This window comes from Halichoerus grypus, chromosome 5, assembly GCF_964656455.1.
Source record: "Halichoerus grypus chromosome 5, mHalGry1.hap1.1, whole genome shotgun sequence".
Lineage (NCBI taxonomy): Eukaryota > Metazoa > Chordata > Mammalia > Carnivora > Phocidae > Halichoerus > Halichoerus grypus.
In genome coordinates, this window is record NC_135716.1 from 118,128,338 (window position 1) to 118,147,245 (window position 18,908).

An 18,908-nucleotide genomic window follows, 5' to 3' on the forward strand; every position below is an offset into this window, starting at 1 on the left:
AGAAACTTTGTAGGTGCTGGTAGTGAATTTTCTTTTTTTTTTTTTTTTTAATTTTATTTATTTATTTGACAGGGAGAGAGAGAGAGAGTGAGAGCAGGAACACAAGCAGGGGGAGCAGGAGAGGGAGAAGCAGGCTTCCCGTGGAGCAGGGAGCCCGATGCGGGGCTCGATCCCAGGACCCTGAGATCATGACCTGAGCCGAAGGCAGACGCTCAACGACTGAGCCACCCAGGCGCCCCGGTGGTGAATTTTAAGTGTGCATTCAGGGCATTGTCCCTGTCATCCAGACCGGGGTGGACTGGTCTGGAAGTGCGTTGGAAGAGAGAAAGGACGTGGGTCCGGATGGGCTGCGCATGGGCAGTCAGGTAGCTGGGCTGTCAGTCTGCACAGTGGCAGCTGTAACTGCCCGTCTTGGAACTTAGGCTGTGACTAGTAAGCTTCAGCCATAAGGGGTGTCTGTGCCACCTTGACGGCCTGACCAGGCACGGGCACACCTGTACACGACAGCCATTTGCGTGGTGCGGGTTTCCCTGAGTGGTGAAAGCTAAGGTTTTCGTGGCTGCCTCGCTTCCCGCCTCCCTCAGCCACCCCATGGACTCTGGGTCCTTTCAGGCTGGACCTGCTGAACTGTGTGGTAGCTCGATGGAAGCTCCGCGCCGCCTCATGCGGTGGCATCTCCACAGCAGATGGTCGTGCGTGCAAAACCCTGTTTCGGAGCCATGTCGGAACAGCCAGAGGTGTTATGTCAACGCCTTGGGCTTTTGTCTTCTTCATAAGCCCTTCTCAGACTAATTCAGAAGACCATCCATTGAGGGGCACCTGGGTGGCTCAGTTGGTTAAGCACCTGCCCTCGGCTCAGGTCATGATCCCGGGGTCCTGGGATCGAGCCCCACATTGGGCTCCCTGCTCATCAGGGAGCCCGCTTCTCCCTCTCCCTCTGCCTGCCACTCCCCCTGCTTGTGCTCTCTCTTACTCTCTCTCTGACAATTAATAAAATCTTTAAAAAAAAAAAAAAAGAAGAAGAAGACTACCATCCACTGGAAATGCTCCTGAGTGCTTTGTTTGGCCATGGGGAGATGAGTGCTCACGTGGGGATGGGCGGTTGGCTCTAGTAGCAGGGCTGGGCATGGAGATAGGAGCCGCACACTCCTGCCCTGGGGGTTCCTCTCTTTGATGAGGCAGTGGCCCTGGGGGTGGGCCAAGCCTCGGTGACCTCAGTAAACATGGGGTGAGCAGGGTCTCAGGGTCTTTGTGTCTATCTAGAAGAACTCACTGCCTTCTGCCCCACTAAGTGACCAACTTCTATAAAAGTAGAGGAAATAGGGCTTACTGCCCTGTAGACTCTACATTGGCAGTGAGGGTAAGGGGAGATCTTATCTGGTCTTATAATTAGGATTAAAATTTTAGACTTTTGACTATTTCCTTCACTCCCCTTATTAATACACCCCTCCCCTGCCCAGCCATGGCTTTCTTTCTGGGATTTTTGGATTGTTTTTGTTCTCATGGTGGCCCTGGCATGGCTTTCTGGGACTGACAGATTGATGCATCACTGTTAATATCAGTTTTTGCATCTGAGCTAGCAATGTGGGAGAGTTTTATTTTAGCAAAGGTGGGTGTGATGTGTTGACAAAGGGAGCAGTTTCTCATGTTCTATAAATAAGGTAACAACATTGTGTACTTTTTACAGAAATACCAACAGAATGGGTTTCCTGAAACGGATCTTCAGGAATTCCTGAAGGAATGTAGTAGCAAAGAGAAGTATCAGAAAGAGTCCTCAGCCTTCTTGTCGTGCATCTGCTGCCTGAGGAGGTCAGTACTGTGTTTAATCAGGTCTCCATGCTCCTAAGGTGAACTTCTCCGTGGCCTTAACAAAGAATTCTTCCAAGGTTTACTCTACACTCAGAAATCAGCTTGTTGTGGGAAATAATTTGTCTTTCATTTTCTTTCCTCCCACTGAAACTGGCTTCAGAAATGAATTGTTTCTTCTAAAACAGGGTAGAAAGCTACATGACATGGTTGAAATCTCTTGGGAATACATGAGTTATGTCCCTAAAGTCAAGAAGGTGAATTCTGAGGTGGCCAAGTAAGAGGTCAAAACACTTATTTTTAGAGGTGGACCTCTGGGAATGTCAAAGGCCTTTTCCCTTGCTGCAATATTTGGTACAAATAACCTTTCTTGAGCAGAGTAGGAAACATCCTTGAGAGGAGGCTGTGCATAACCTTGGCTGGGAACACACATCAGAAGCTCTGCCTTGACCAACGGCACTTTGCTCATGTTCAGCCGGACACTTATGCAAATGGTCTACACCTCAGCGGCAACACATCCACATGGTGTTTCGGGGACTAGAATGGAGGTCAGATGAGGATACTTTTCTTAATTGTACCCTTATTTGTTTTCATGTGAAGTCAGAGGTGGGGTGTTAACTAAAAATATCCCCTACCCATGTTTTTCGAGAAGAATTCTCAACCAAATTCCTGAAGGAAGATGGAAGAACATAATTGCTACTTAAAACCACAGGATGTATTTTCTGTTAATCAATTCATACCACATCTTGGGATTTTGAAATGATATGATTGAGCATTTCCAAAGAATGTCTGGTAAATATGAAATGAGGTCTTCTGAGAAAAGTGAAGTTTCTAAAAATCACATTTCTTCCTCTTAGAGCATTAAATTATTGACATAGGAGCTGGGATAAGGAGAAATTAATTTTCCTAATAGGCAGCTGCTTCCTAAGAGGCACCTTGTATAAGGAAAAGTCTCACAAAGTTGCTTTTTCTGATGTGTATTTAACTGTAAAGAAAAAATATTCATCAGAGAATATAATTGTGAATTCTGGAAAGTAACCGATCAGTCTTAGGTGTTTGGTTTTTGGAACTTGGTGTGCATCACAAAGAGCCACAGGAGGTGGTTAAACGTTTTCTAGTGCAGCCATATGGAACGAGTAGAAGGTTTAAGGGGTGGACGGGAAAAGTTCTTGATGAGATTGGGTCTGAGAGCTGAGAAGAAGTAGCAGTATCAGCAGACTGTCCACTGTATGGTGTGCTAGGGGCCGTCGAGAAGATGCTGGTTCAGGGGGAGCTCTGCTTGTCATGATGAATGAAAGAATTAAATGGAATGAGGGAGTCTATCAAGGAAGTCAACTAAAGAACTAAAATGTTGAAAGTTTTGAACAAAGGGATATCAAAAATAAAAACAGTAGTGTCTGTTCCCAAAGATGGTTATGGGTGAAATCAGCTGGAGCAGTTTGAGTTGAATCATCAGATCAAGGCCTGGATCCCGGGCAGATTTGGATGGACCCTGCCGAGAGTAAGTGAAGATCATGGGACTGATGCAGGAAATGGATTGTACTGAGAATAAATGATGGCTTTGACTCCATCAAAACCTCAGTACACCTGAATGTGTTTAAAGGCTACGAAGCTACGAGTAGTTTAATTGAGGAAGGCCATAAATGGAGAGTAAATATTGGAGCAGGACCTCACTGAGGGAATCTGGGGAGGGAGGGCAGCACAAATGTTGGTGTCTGGGGCCCCTGGCTGGTGCCCGTGACTAACAGCCTCAACTGTCACAGCTCTGTCTCCTGCAGAGCAAGATGAAGGTCACTCTTTTTTAATCAAGCAGTCCAGCAACCACCACAGACTGATTCTCCTTCAAATTATTGCCAGAGCCTCTAGCCTGACCATCAGAACACCTGGGTTTCTGTTTTGGACCCTACCGGTTACTGAGTGTGTTCCCCGACCTCTCCTTAACCTCCTGGTCTTTCCAGTGCCACCAGGCTGCAACATGACCTCTGAAACCTCTTCCAGTTCTAATGTGATGTGATTCTTTGGAAAGATCTACTGAGTTGGACAGATGCAGAGTTAGCCTTTCCCCTTCTCCACTGCAGCGAAGGGGAAAATCTGTTGTAGCCATCGAGGGAGGCTTTGTCAATATAGGGAGATGCAGGGTCCCAGGACAGGGACAGCTCTTCAGAATTGCCAAAGGCATCCGCTCAAACCAAAAATAATGTGCACTGTCCTTCTTAACCTTTCTTCCTCTTACACGTGGCATTCAGCAGGTCTAGAACCTATACATGCCTAGAACGTTAAGTATTCTTATTCCAGCTCCAAGATTTTGAAATCATTGTTTTCTCTTTCTCCCTCCCCCTTTCTGATACAGGAGGGGAAGTGATGACCACTTGATACTTGTCAACTAAAGTCCTTCTGCTAAAGATAATCAAGTTTCAGGCCTTTCTACCCAGTGACAGTGCAGAGGGACCCCGAACAGCTTGGAGCAGCACTTCCAAAAATACTGACTTATTACTGGTGGAGCAGGAAAGAGGACTGTCAGCTGGTTGAACACAACTGAAGTTCCAAAGTTCCTTTTATAAACTTGGATGGGATGAAGCGTAGACTACAGTCAACTACTGGGCATGAGTGCAATAGAGCAGTGATAATGACATTCTGCACGGGACTTTAATTTATGACATCACAGTGTGGGGCTGGAAAAAAATATCACATTTCAGGGTGTGCAAAAACAATGGCACTTAAAGCCATGCATTGAAAGATGCGTGTTTATCATCCACTAAGTGTTTGTTTTAAAAGTGATTCTTGGGCTAGAAGACATTTGTTAATTCATGGTGTGCACAGCAATGAAGTTGGTTGTGATACTAAATTAAAAATTCCAAGTTGGAGAACCATTAAGCCTTTTAAAGAACACACTTACATCAACAAAAAGACCTCTTGTAGTGGACATTTCTAGGCCTATTTGTATGTGTGTGTGTGTTTCAGCATGACAGGAAGCAACTGTTGGCATGGTCAGTGGGATAAATTGGAAATAGAGTCATTTGGACACCTTGTCACTTGTGCTAATTGTTGATTGTACACATGACATGTGGAAGTGAACTGTAACAGTGCTCACTCATTTTAACAGTTGAACTCTACTATGGTGGTGATTTGCCCTTGTCAAGCAAGGAAAGATGGTATTTTTTTCCCAAATAAATTTATTTTATGACAACAAATGGAGCTACTGCTTTTTTTTTTTTTTTAATGTGGTATTTCTTAATATCTACCTAGTGCAAAATTCAGATCACATCTCTTTTAACTATCTGGTCTCCAAAAAGGATTTCTCACTTTCTTAAAGGCAGTGAAGGAGGGGTTAGTATATAGAAGTTATTCAATAAATATTTATGATAATGACTTGAGATTAAGATCACTTCATGCATCGATTTATCTCATACTTGTGCTATCTTTTAGGGCTCAACTATTTTAAATTTATTAGTGAAGAACAGAATTTGAATTAAGCAGGACCCTCATCCCAAGGCTCTCTCTTTTTTCCCTGCCCCTCCTGGCCAAGCTCCTATCAGATTTACTTTCTCATACCCCTCCCTTTGCCCCCCCCTTCACCAAATCAGGCCAGGAAAATCATTCACTTAATATCATTAAAATTAATAAGTGAGTGACTCATGTCTACACACAGAATACTTTGCCAAAATGATCATTTTAGTTAAATTTTTTTTTAAAAAAGATTTATTTATTTGAGAGAGAGAGAGCATGAACGGGGTGGGGTAGGGGCAGAGGGAGGGGAAGAAGCAGACTCCACACTGAGCAGGGAGCCCAACTTGGGGCTCGATCCTAGGACCCCGAGACCACGACCTGAGCCAAAGGCAGACGCTTAAATAACTGAGCCACCTGGGCGCCCCATTTTAGTTAACTTCTTACCAAAAAATGTCAAGGGTTACTTTCAACTTTTAAACTAATGACCATTTAACTGGTGGTTCTAGGGTCATTCCCAAGACTCCAGAATCAGGTATGCAGTTAGATCACTCACTCACTTCTGAGTGCACCCCCAGTATTTAGCTTGTCTCTGAATAGAAGTGCTATTAAAGCCTTTCTGTAATCTGCAGCAATGACTGCCATTTGAATAGAAGATGAATGATGGTCTTCCATGCTTGTGTTTTTCTTTTATTGGCTTTCATGTTTCCTTTTATTTCTTTTCCCTCCAGCCGAACAAAACCCTTTCAGGAAGAAAAATCTTTTTCAAGGTGACCCTCTCTCCATGGAAGCCTTGTTTTCTCTCTTTTTAATAATTTTAAACAATTATCATTTTACCAAAGGTATTATCTGTTTGGATTTTATTGAACAATGTTGCTCACAGAGCTCTGCTAATAGACACATCTGGGACAAACCATTTTTTCTCCCACCTAGGCCTCCACTTGAAGAGTTCACCCTGGAAGGTGGGAGACGTGTTCTGTCTGGTTCTGCTGGTTTCATCCTGGGATCTCCATCTCTTGACGATGTACATTGTTGGCTTGCAGGGACTCCCTCACAGCTGGACGCAACCCACTTGAGCTTGTTGACCTGGGGCAGGAGGAAAGAGCACAGGTGTGGGAGCCATCTGGACTGACTCAGTGAAAGTCCAAGTCTCCCCTGGAGCTTTGTGGCCCTGGGCACATTACTCTCTGCTTCTAAATGATGATGATAAACCTCAACGGACTGTGGGACTTGCATGTGAGTCAGAGAACTCAGACACACCCGGCATTGAAATCGAAACCTGAACCATTCTTTCCTTTTGATTTTTCTGCCATGTTTGTAAGTAGGTTCGATGGGACCAGGCAATAGTGAAGACATTAGATGTTTAGTCTGCATCCCTTCTTCCTCCTGAGTCTCCTTGGACAGATCCCACAGGGCCTCAGTTTCCTCTTCTGTACAGTGGGGACTGTGAGGATTAAATGAGTCAAACATGAAGTGCCTTGAACTGGGCATGACTCCTGAGTGCATGGTGAATGTTGTATCTTCGAGAAGATTTTCTGTCATAGTCTACAAATGTGCAGATCTATTCACCTCGGCTGGCCAGGAAGATCTTTATTTTGTTGTGAACTCACCACACACTTTTGGTGGACTATGTTCCAGTTAGGACTTTAAGTGTGTAAATACCCCACATCCAGTCCTGTGTAACAATAGTGGGAGGGCAGCCTGGCTCAGGGGAGGCCTAGGCTCAGCATCTCAGGGTTAGGAAGAGCACAGCAGGCCAGCCTTTTACTCTAGGGACACACAGCCAGTCACCCTGCAATGCCCGAGGGCCCCCTGTAGAAGTGGCCCAGCGCTCTCACTGACGGGCAGGGGCCCTGGAGTCACTGGGGGAGTATGCTCGGTGAACTGCTGCTGTGGTCTTGACCATGGATTGCTCCTGCCACTACAAAGATCCATGCTGTGTAAAGATAATGAGTCCCGTCATCTGAAGGATTCCCCTGTAGCCGCCACTTATTTCAGTAACTTTGGATGACTAGATCGTGCTTTATTATTAACCATTCTCACGTAACTCGAGCAAATTTAATTTTGCTACTCCTCACTTCAAGTTTGAACATCTCAGCCGTAACGTTAGCTGAGTCTCTCTACCAAATCCAGAAGTTCGCACTGCTTGTGAGACACACAGGAAGCAGCTCTTGTGGGACAGAGGGACTGAGAACCCCCCAGATGACCCCCTGAGCGTGGTGCTCAGATCTGAGGCACTCGAGGAGGGACAGTGAGCCCTGGGCACGGGAGAGGAAAGGAGCTGCGCCGAGCTGGAGCCAGGGCCGATCACCTCTGCTTTCTCGCCCCTTCCGTTTGAGATGCTTGATATCGATGCTGTGCAGCTTTGTGGCCGTGTGACCTATGCGTTCCCAAAGGACCCCACACGGTGTTTCATGCTTTGCCCTCACAGCCTTGCAATTCTTAATATTTTTTGAACAAGAGGCCCCACAAGTCACGTAGCAAATTCTCATGATAGGACAGTGTAACTCAGTGATGACCTCAGCGATTAAAGCATGGCCCTTTAGGAAAAAGCTAGGAACCCAGCATTGTACTTTATCTTTAAACCAATTGAAATTTAACGAAAGGAAAGAGTGAACCTGAGTGCATCGGCAGGTTGGATGCTGGGCGCCTCAACTTTCCCCCATGCCTCATTTTCTTACTTTCTATTCCATGTGTTTCCTTTGACAGAGAGGCAGCTGAGGGCAGTTCATCCTCTAAACGCTAGCATGTTCACCGAGGTTACCATATGACCTCCGACCTGGCTCAACAAAGGCTTGTGGGACCTGCTCCACCGGACAGTCAGATGCTCTCTCCAAGCTCTTTGCAGCCATCTGCTGTTAGAATGAAGGGCCTGTCTTGAATGGGGAGATGTAGGATTATTAAATATGCCATGTGTTGGAGAAAAGGACATATTAGCCCTGGGAAGACATCAAGATGAACCAAATCCCAAAATAGACATTCAAGTTGTTAGGGAAAACAGTACAACTCATGGCCATCCTACCATGGGCTCATTTACAGCAAATGCTGTGGCAAACCAGTGGGTGCAAATGGTGGCAAGTGTCTCTCCTGCCATCTGTCTTGGCCAGAGAACCGGGGAGTGAATGAGAGCTAAATGAGTCACATACAACATTTCCACACCATCTTGTATAACAAGGACAGCAAAACTCTGACTTCTTAAAGACCCCTGGGAGCTATTGGTTGTGGTGAATGGGAGAGACAATTTATTAGGGTGATGTATGTTTCTTAGTTTCTAATGATACATAAATTATCCCATGAGCCATGATACATATGGTTTAAAGAGAATTTTAAATGAAAGCAATTTTTTTTCTAGCAACACTAATTGCCTAGCAGCAGTAAATTACTCATCCCCCGCTGCCTGTGGGCTGTGGTCATTATTCTCTCCTCGAGGTTGAGCAGATGTCCCCCAAGAGGAATGTTTGCTTTGACAAAGTGAATTGACATCCTCTCTTATGAGCCTGCCATGCTGGGTCTACCAGAGGAGAGAGTATTAATAGCACCATTTGGACTGAGCACTGTGGGTTGTGCCAGCCTGCATGTGTTATCCATGATAGCCAGACAATGAGTTGGTCTTAGCTCTTGGTTGCCTTTGGGGGGAAATCAGGGAGCTGTTATCAATATTTAATTTTCTCCAGCTGGGGGGTTTGAGAGGTAGACTTGGCTAATAAGCGTGAAAGTTTCCTAGATGACAAGTTAGGCAAGGGAAGTGATAAGCACCACTAATTTGGGGAAACACTAGGTAACAACATGACGTGTAGATCGAAAATGGAGATTCTATTAAACACCATTAATTCAATGCATATTTGTTGATTTCCAATACTGTGCTAGGTACTAAGGATGTAAGGAATGAATGCCACGATCTCTGGCCCCAAGAAGTTTGGAGTCTAGTGGGAAAGACAACAATGTACAAAGCAAGGATAAGACAGGATCACCCCGAGTGCTATATGAGAGCAGAATGGCCATAGCTCCTGCCTGTCTGAAGTATAAATTAAGGCCTCTTAAGGAGAACTAGACAATGTTAGAACTGAGACTTGAATAATACATTGTGCTTGACCAGATGGCCATGGTGTGGGGTCAGCATAGAGCTTTCTGAAGAAAAGCAATGGTAGGCAAAAGGCATGGACATCTGAGAGAGAACCCAGCCAGTTACAAAAGCTGTTTTGGGGTGGTTAGAATGTAGGTTATGTATTGAGGAAAGTCACGGAAGACAAGACCGGAGAAGTGACAGGCAAGGCCACAGGGCCTGTGAACACCAGGGGAGCTACACGACCAGAAAAGGCAGAACCATGAAGGACGGATTGGGGTTGGGTGAGATGAGCAGGGGAATTAGTTACAAAGCTGCTGCTATCATCCCAATTAAAACAACAAAACAGTGATGCTATTTCCCTGTAATTACACCCAATAACAAACACAAGGAGAAATTTGCCTGAAAACTGTCTCTAGGGAATATACTAGATCTCATGTATATGTTTTATCTATCTGTATACATATTTTTTCTTTCTCAAAAGACTTTTCTGCTAAATACTCTGTCATTTTCTTGGGAGTTCATGCTTTTGGACTATGCATTTAAAGAAGAGGGCCTGTTTTCATAACTCCTGTTATGGAGAAATACACTTATTAGGATGAATGGCTTGAATGCATGTTTCTATCAATGGGCATTTCTCCTTCCCACATATTTAGAAGAAGCTTATCCAAGACTTTCTGTTTCTGCATCGTCTGGCCCCTCCTACCCCCTTCTCCCTCGCACACGCACATGCGCACACACGTGCATGCACTCTGAAGTGCTAGGACCTTAAGGCCGGCCACAGTTTGTGTCTATAAAGGCAGCAATACGTGTGGGTGTAACTGCCAACAAAGCCGGCCTGCTATCTATATTCTGAAGCTTACAGATTGCACAGAGACTCTATGAAGAGTCCATCCTCCTTACCCCCCGCCCCCCATGACTGCCATGAAGATTTGGGTGTGGAATCACGAAGGTTCAGAACTAAGTGGGGCTCCCTGAGAAAGGGGGGTGTTCCAGGTAAGTACTAGGAGGTGCTTTGCCTTTATGCCTCCCTTAGGCAGGGGCAGCGTGTGGGGAGGTTGAGGATTAGGAGTTGGGGAGACGAACTGACTGAGGGACTCAGAGAGAGGATTGTGTTGTGCTCACCCCCACTGCCTCGATTTGGGGGGTGGTAGTGAATGAGGTCATGTTAGAGGAGTATTCCTGCACCTGGTGGCCGGGGGGAGGGGGCAGGGCAAAGAGGGTGGCGTGGCCCCCGCCTCACAAATGAAGAAAACATGGAGTTGTCCAAATGCCTGAGTGCACGTGGAGCTGATCTGCCTATTTCCTTCCAGAGCCTTGCGGAGAAGGGCAGCGGTTTGTGCCAAGACCAACCCCAGTGATACCTCTTTGCACGCTCTACCTGACTCCAGTAAAACAACTCCGTGAGTATTGTGGGTGGTAAACTCTTAACACTCCCTTAACATGTGGAATGTGTGGGACGGCAGGGTAGTAGGAAACCCCAGTAGGAGCTTCTGCACCTTCCAAAGCAGGAGGTCAGAGGAGCCTGGTTGGGCTTCGATGGTGAGGGAGAACTCTCGAAGCTCTGCGGGCTGACCATGGAGCAGGGAGCCGATATGTGCCCCGAGGGGCGCCGTGGGCAGTTGGCACCGGCTGCATGCTCAGAGGACCAAACCATGGCCTTAAGGGGATCCACCCCAGCACTGTGACCCTGGCCGAGCAGCGAGACACTCTGTGGGGAAACTGCCATGTCCATACTCATTCTTGGACAGTGAGGCCACCCAGCCCAAGTCTGATCTCTGGAGAAGGTGCATTTGAACTGCCAGCCAGACTAACGTGGAGATTGCTTCCCATATCCTTTCTTGAGTAGGTCATGTTCCTGGAACAGCTTTTAAAGAACCAAAGTAACAGACTGAGAAAGGGGTACGATTCTACTAGAATTTTCTTTCGCTGGCATAAATGATTCCATAGTCCATCTGGAAAAGATGACCACAAGATGACAGGCAGATGAGAGAAGCTTTAGTGTGAGTGTCTGTGGCTCATACGGTGATGACATGACTTAACCTCTCTTACACGTTTCTCTGGGCTTAGCGTGCCTCTGACCTTTAACCCTTGTACAAAATATTCCATTTAAGTTTCCACATTTATATGACTGAGACAGAAGAACTGACATTTATTGTTCTGCCTTAAAAATGAAGCAACTAAATGGGATAAAACCCATCGATATACATTTTTCTCCTTTGGCCTTTTCAATGAGTGGCAATTCACATTCACGGCAGGCGGCTCAGAGGGGAAGTTATTGAGCCAGAACTGGGTACACGTCATATGAGTTACCAGTTATCATCAACCAGTGTTATCAGGAATGTGTCTTAAAAAGATGACTCTTCAGCACCTTACCACCATGTAGCCAAACAAATTCCAAGTGGATTAAAGATTTAAATGTGAAGAACAGTCCGTAACAGAACTAGAAACAAATACAGATGAACACTGATCTGATACAAGAAGTAGAGAAGGGCTTTCTGGGTTTAAGGCTATCAGGAAACCATAAAAGAAAAATTGTTTAGATTTACTCCACAAAAATGAAAAACATCAGAGAATTAAGAATGTAAACAAAAGGGGAGCCTGGGGGGCTCAGTCAGTTGAGAGTCTGACTCTTGGTTTTGGCTCAGGGCTCAGCTCATGTCAGGGTTTCGAGATCGACACCCCCCTCAGGGAGTCTGCTTGAGCTTTCACTTCCTCTGCCCCTCCCCTACCCCTCTCTAAAATACATAAATAAATCTTAAAAAAGGAATGTAAACAAAATTTAAAAAGCGTACCCGGAAGAAAATAACTACAGCGTATACGACTGGCTTACTATCCTTGCTAGACGAGGAAGTGTTACAAATTCCTGGAGGGTGAGCCCCTGACAGCGGGGACTACATTTTCTGTGTCTCCATGTTTCCTGTGCATAGCAGGGTCCCTGGCAAGCAGCAAGAGCTCAAAAATTCGTATATATTTAAAAAGCTCTTTTGGTTGAATGCCTACTATGTGCATGTAGTATTGCTACTCAACCCAACATCCGAATTTCCATTTTACCAAAGAGAAAACTGAGCACAGAGTAGGTGGCAGTAGCCTGGCTCAAATCCGAAGCTTCTGGCCTCAGAAACCTCTCCCATCTCCCCCTGCTGCCTGCCTTCTAAATATTGCATGCTGAATAGAATTGAATGGTAGAAAATTAAGTGTCACCTGCTTAATGAGAAATGTGACTTTTATTTTTGAACAACACCTTGTCAAGGAAACATTCCTTGAACTCACACAATGCTGGTGCTAATGGAAAACAAATCTGTATCTTTGTAGGGGCGTTGAAAGCTCCATAGAAGTTCCCAGCTCTAACAGGGAATTGCCAAGTGATTTAGATAACTTGCTGAGCTGCTCCAAGCCTCAGAGTCCTTATCTGTGACGCAGGGATAATAAAATTGAGAATACCGGGAGGTAAAGTAACTTGTCCAACGTCACACGACAGTAAACACCAGAGCTGGGACACAGATCGAGGGAGCACATCTTTAGAGCTGGATCGTTTACAAGGTAGATGTCTTGTCTAGGAGATAATGGACATAAGGAGCTTTAAAAAGGATAAACTGGATGCAATGGTGAGTGGAAGTAAAACTTAAGGTTATAAGCCTGTGTGTGTGTGCGTGTGTGTGTGTGTGTGTGTGTGTGTGTAAGAATTATGAAAATCAAAGCTTGGTAGGGACATCGCAATGTCTGGGTATGTCCTTCTTGATCTACTATCTGTCTTTCATTTTTTTTTTTTAAAGATTTTATTTATTTATTTGACAGAGAGTGAGAGAGGAAAGAGTGAGCATGAGCAGGGGGACCAGCAGAGGGAGAGGGAGAAGCAGACTCCCTGCTGAGCAGGGAGCCCAATGCAGGCCTTGATCCCAGGACCCTGGGATCATGACCTGAGCCGAAGGTAGACGCTTAACTGAGCCACCCAGGCGCCCCACTATCTGTCTTTCAATTGACATAGCTGAAAATGTATGCTGGCGGGCTGGGCATCCCCTCCCTCACACCCCTCTTACATAAACCAGTGTGGTAATACTGACTAATGGATCAAAGTCAATATGCCCACATTTAGAATCTTATCTGACAGACTCCTTTTTTTTTTTTTTAAGATTTTTATTTATTTGAGGGAGCGAGTATAAGTGGGGAGGAGAGGGAGAAGCAGGTTCCCTGCTGAGCAGGGAGCCCAACGTGGGTCTCAATCCCAGAACTCCGGGATCATGACCTGAGCCGAAGGCAGATGCTTAACCAACTGAGCCACCTGGGCACCCCTAACACCCGGCTCCTTTAAAAAAAAAAAAAAAAAAGAAAGAAAATGAAAATAAAACAGATAATCGCAGACAGTGGGGTGGAGTTTCTGGCAAGTGCAATAATGATTCACCACATAGTTGTGATTGAATGATGAAAGCCACCCCATAAAACTTCGACTCAGCATGTCTTTCATCTCACTGGCCAGAAGCCAGGAGAGCGGGTGTTAATACCGTGTTTTAATATCACTCATGTACTTTTCATGTCTCGGTGCAGTATTTGACCATTGATGAAGTCAGCAGTCGTACGTGTGACCAGTCTGTACACCTTTCGGAAATGTCCTTCATATTCTCTGTATCTCTAATTTATAGAACTTATTTTTCTGAACCATTTGAGAAAAGGTTGCGTATATTATGTTTCCTTATACCTTAATACATCAGTATGTATTTCCTATCAAGAACAGCCTCTTACAAAATCACAGTACAATGATCAAACTCAGGAAATTTAACATTGATACAATGATTTTATTAAATCTTGCAGCGCATAATCCAATTGCATCAATTGTCCCAATAGTCTTCTTGCTGCCCCTCTTTCCCCTCAGGTACAGGATCCAATCCAGGGTCACTACTGAGTTTAGCTCTCATACCGCCTTAGTTTCCTTTCATCTGGAAAAGCTCCTCAGCCTTTCTTTGTCTTCCACGGCACTGAGATTTTTTTTTTTTTTTTAAATAGATGTATCATTTTATTTTATTTTTTATTTTTTTTTTAGATTTTATTTATTTATTTGACAGAGAGAGAGATAGTGAGAGAGGGAACACAAGCAGGGGGAGTGGGAGAGGGAGAAGCAGGCCTCCCGCGGAGCAGGGAGCCTGATGTGGGACTCGATCCCAGGACGCTGGGATCATGACCTGAGCCGAAGGCAGACGCTTAACGACTGAGCCACCCAAGCGCCTGGCACTGAGATTTTTGAGAACTACTGGTCGTTATTTGCATGTAGCCCCTTAATGTGGATTTGTTGCTGCTTCCTCGTGATTAGATTCAGGCTATGCATGTTTGGTGGACATATCACAGAAGCATTGCTGTGTCCTCCTCCAGGTATCATGTCCAGAGGCACATGATACCGGTCTGCCCCTCGTGGGTGATATTCATTTTGATCGCCCAGTGAGGTGTTCTCAGGTCCCTCCATCCTTGTGGTGGCCACAAACATGCGAGGCCTGGCTCTCCTGCTATGAGGAGCCTCCTGGAGGCTGCCTCTGCTGCTGGGCTCTGCTCAGAATCTGTCTGCACCTGCCTGGACATGAGCTTTCCATGGATGGCTTGGCCAGTGAGGGGATGCAACAGTGGTCCTAAAGCAGGCTCATTTCTGCTACACAGGGGACTCTCTGGTGGACTCCCCATCAGCTCAGCTGAATCCCTCCCAGAACTGGGCTGCATCTAAGAGTCTCCTCCCTTGCCCTCCCCCTTTCCCTCTCTCTGTCACGGGGTCAAACCTGCACTGCGGCCTCTCAGCCCTCCTGGCCGCGACTGGCCCACTCCCCTTTTTCCCTTATAGGAGCTGTCCCACAAATTCTCTTGCATTTCTAGTCCTGTCTTGGCAATCTGCCTCTTGGAGGGTCTGAAGTAACACATGGTACTGAAAACCATGGTTGAATGACGTGGTAAGATGGAGATTTGGGCCTAATTTACTCATCCCTAGTGGGTGAAGAGGATACTGTCTTGAGCAGTAGGTGGGGCACAGAGAGTCCCTGATACAAGGCAGTGGCCCAATTGCCGAGGCTTTCCCTGGTGGTGACCTGGGAAAGTGTCCTGGTGGTGGGGACTGCTGTCACAGCTGCGATGATTCGGGATGATTCCGGCATTTAGAAGACATGGCGAAAGGGATGCTTACAAAGACAGTAGAGTTGTCTCATCACTGCTAAGTTGATTGACACTCTGCAGATGGATGAGAAACTGGGGGCTGCGATCAAGTAGTTAAGGCCAATTGGGAGAGCGGAGGTCTTGGTGGAAGCCTACATAGAGGCCCTGATCCCCTGCGGTGTGAGAGCACACAGGCTGGGCCGCACACCGAGCACCCTGTTTAGGAGACTTCCTCAGCCCTACCCCGTGTGTCGGCAGGCTTCCTCAGCCCTACCCCGTGTGTCCGCAGGCTTCCTCAGCCCTACCCCGTGTGTCCGCAGGCTTCCTCAGCCCTACCCCGTGTGTCGGCAGGCTTCCTCAGCCCTACCCCGTGTGTCGGCAGGCTTCCTCAGCCCTACCCCGTGTGTCCGCAGGCTTCCTCAGCCCTACCCCGTGTGTCGGCAGGCTTCCTCAGCCCTACCCTGTGTGTCCGCAGGCTTCCTCAGCCTTACCCTGTGTGTCGGTAGACTTCCTCACCTCTACTTTATATGTCGGTAGATTTCCTCACCCCTACATTATATATCGGTAGACTTCCTTGCCCCTATTTTAAAATGGAGGCTTGAAGAGATGATGTAACTCGCCTTTCTTCACCCAGATTTCTGACAGGTCTGTCTGCCTCCACAGCACTTAACTCTTTCTGCAGATGCCTCTGTACGGATCCACAGATTCTATGGAAGGAGAAGAAGGCCATGGCCTTCGGAGGGAACACTGCTATCTCATATCTACTGTCTATTCTGCCTCATCCCCTCTTCACCACAATTTGACTGCAATTTTTTTTCTTACCAGACTCATATTATTTACCTCAAGAATTCAGTGTTACCTACGTAAGAGTAGTGAATCAAATCATAAGAAGGCATAGCAAGATAGTCTAGCCCTGCTTGCAAGAGCTTCAGAACCCGTTATTAAGAAAAAACATTTCTTCACACTAAATACTGAAGCAAGGTTTCCTTGTCTTCGGGTGTCCATGTAGCTGTGTGGGGTGTGTGTGCAGACAGAGAAAGGTGAGCGGCTGTTTTACTGGGCCATGGTTTGCTAATATTTGTGTAAATATATAAATGGGAGTAGCTTTACTCTTCAAGATTAGACAAAACCCAATAACAGAAAATTGAGATTTTTTTACAGGAATGTTCAAGAAAGGGTAGGTAAGGCATTTTAATACTCGCACTCCATCCCAGGACCATGGATTCATAATGATCTCTTACATTACATAATGCTAAAAGGTTTGCAGAGGGCTTTCCCATGTATTATTTAGTTTTATCTTCACAGTAACACTGTACCAGGTAAAGCAAGTTTTATTATCCCTAGTTTGTGTATGGGGAAATTGTATTCTTTCACAAACAGAAAAACTGAATGAAGAAAATTAATTGAAATGCCCATGCATTATGGGAAATGTATCTGAAACCTGGCATAAGAGGAACTCCGTTTTTGAAATTACCCACTGTTTTGCCTAGAAACTTTCATTTCTTTTATAATATTTAATATAATTGCTAATACACTGGAGTCAGTGTTTCCAACCTGCAGAGAATTCTCACGTAAATCTATAATTCTTTTTGCTGCTCTTTGCAATAAGGATTTAATAAAGTAATAGGAGCGCTCAACATGAATCCTTTTCCTTTGACATTGCTGAAAAATTTAAGTGACTTTAAACCTTTTAGATTGCCATGGGGTTAATTAAAAAGGAGAGAGAAAAGAACCAAACTCAGTCATTTAGATCTGATTTATTTGGGAAGTTAGATAGGAAGGTGTTATTATTTTTTCCCGGTAGGAATACTTCTATAAAAGTTGCAATGGAAATGGTGAGAACACAGTTTTATGGAGAAAACTTTGCTTTTTAGCAAAATAGCTCCTTGGAGAATTATTACTTTTATATAGGTGGTGATTCTCTTTATCCCAAATAACACTTTTTGCCTTAAGGTCTCTTTTGTTTGATATTAATAGTTACACAGGCTTTCTTTTGGTTAGTATTTCCTAACTCTATATTTCCTGTCCTTACCAATTAAATAGATCTCATTCACACAGCATGTAGCTGGATTTATTGGTTCCATTACAATCTCTCTATATCAATTAAGTTGTTTGTTTTGCTTACATTGTTATGATAATGGATATATTTGGACTTATTTCTATAATCCTAATTTGTGTTTTCCATAAATTATACTCTTCTTTCTTGTTTCTCCCCTTCACCGCCCTCCCCCCATCTTTCCTTCTGTTGGATTAATGGAGCTTTCCTTGATTTAGCTCCACTTCTTTTCTTTTAGTATGTACTCTTAACTTGTCACCTTCTTAACTGACTTAGAAAACTCTAAAGCTAATCAAAATATCTCCACTACTCTTCAATAATATAAGAACCTTTGGTCTTTTCCCCCAGATCACCTTCATTCTCTATTTACTCTGTCTTACATGTTTTTCTTGTCTAGTATGTTAGTTCCTTTTTCCATTTTTCTTCCCTCATTAATTGTTATTTTTACTTACTGTCTGGTACAGACAATGTTTCCTCAGATTCACTCATGTTTTTACCACTTACAGTAATAAAAATGCTTTCTGCAGACCACTTCTTCTTTCTGAGTCCAATTTCCTTCTTTCTTTAATAGTTTTTTTTGTTTATTGAGGCTCAGTCTTCATCTGAAAAACATTTTTATTTCACCCTTGGTTTTCAATAATTCTTTAGCTGGACATTAAATCCTAGGTTACCCCTCTTTTCCCTCAACACTTTGGTAATGGAATTCCATTTTCTCCTGGTCTTTATGGTTGTTGAGAAGTGTTATCAGTCCAAGTAATCTGTCTTTTCTCATGGGTTGCTTTTAAGATTTATTCATCTTTAATACTTCATTGTGTGTATTTGTGTGTGTGTTTTAAAATTTAATTGTTTGAGGCACTTGTGGTTTTTGAATAAAAAAATTCATGTCTTTCCTCAGTTCTGAAAACTACTGAGTCATTAGTTTTTGTGTTTGTTTTTTAAAAAATATTGTTTCCTTCTGCCCATTCCCCCTTGTCATGCTTTCTGATGCTCTGATTAGAAACATGTTGAGGGGCACCTGGCTGGTTCATTTGGTGGAGCACACAATTCTTGATCTTGGGGTTGTAAGTTTGAGCCCCACATTGAGTGTACAGATTACTTTAAAAAATAGAATCTTTAAAAAAGAAAAGAAAGAAACATGTTGAACCTTCTCATTCTCTCCTTCTTCTCATTCCTTCATCTCTTAATCTCTCCTTCATATTTTCAATCCCCTTTCTCTTTCTGTTATAGTCTAATGAGTTTCTTTAGATATATCTTTCAGTTCATTAATTCTCTCTTTAGCTGCTTTTAAGTTTTTATTTAATTGGTTCATTGAGGGTTATTTGTTTTGTTTTGTTTTTGGCATATAAGCAACACAAATTTATTTCTCGTAATTCTGGAGGCTGGGAAGTCCAAGATCAAGGTGCTGGCAGATTC

The 18,908-nt window shown here is 44.5% G+C and overlaps 1 protein-coding gene across 2 annotated transcripts in view; it reads left to right on the forward strand.

The window, feature by feature from the left end:
* MCOLN2 (mucolipin TRP cation channel 2) overlaps positions 1–4,997 on the forward strand; it is a 52,947-nt gene extending 47,950 nt beyond the window's left edge. For both annotated transcript variants that reach the window (XM_036108857.2, XM_036108858.2), the window contains exons 13-14: positions 1,688–1,809; positions 4,157–4,997. In XM_036108857.2, the coding sequence (XP_035964750.1) occupies positions 1,688–1,809; positions 4,157–4,193 (159 nt within the window). In that variant the 3' untranslated portion in view covers positions 4,194–4,997. The remainder of the gene's footprint in view (positions 1–1,687; positions 1,810–4,156) is intronic.
* The last annotated feature ends 13,911 nt before the right edge of the window (positions 4,998–18,908 follow it).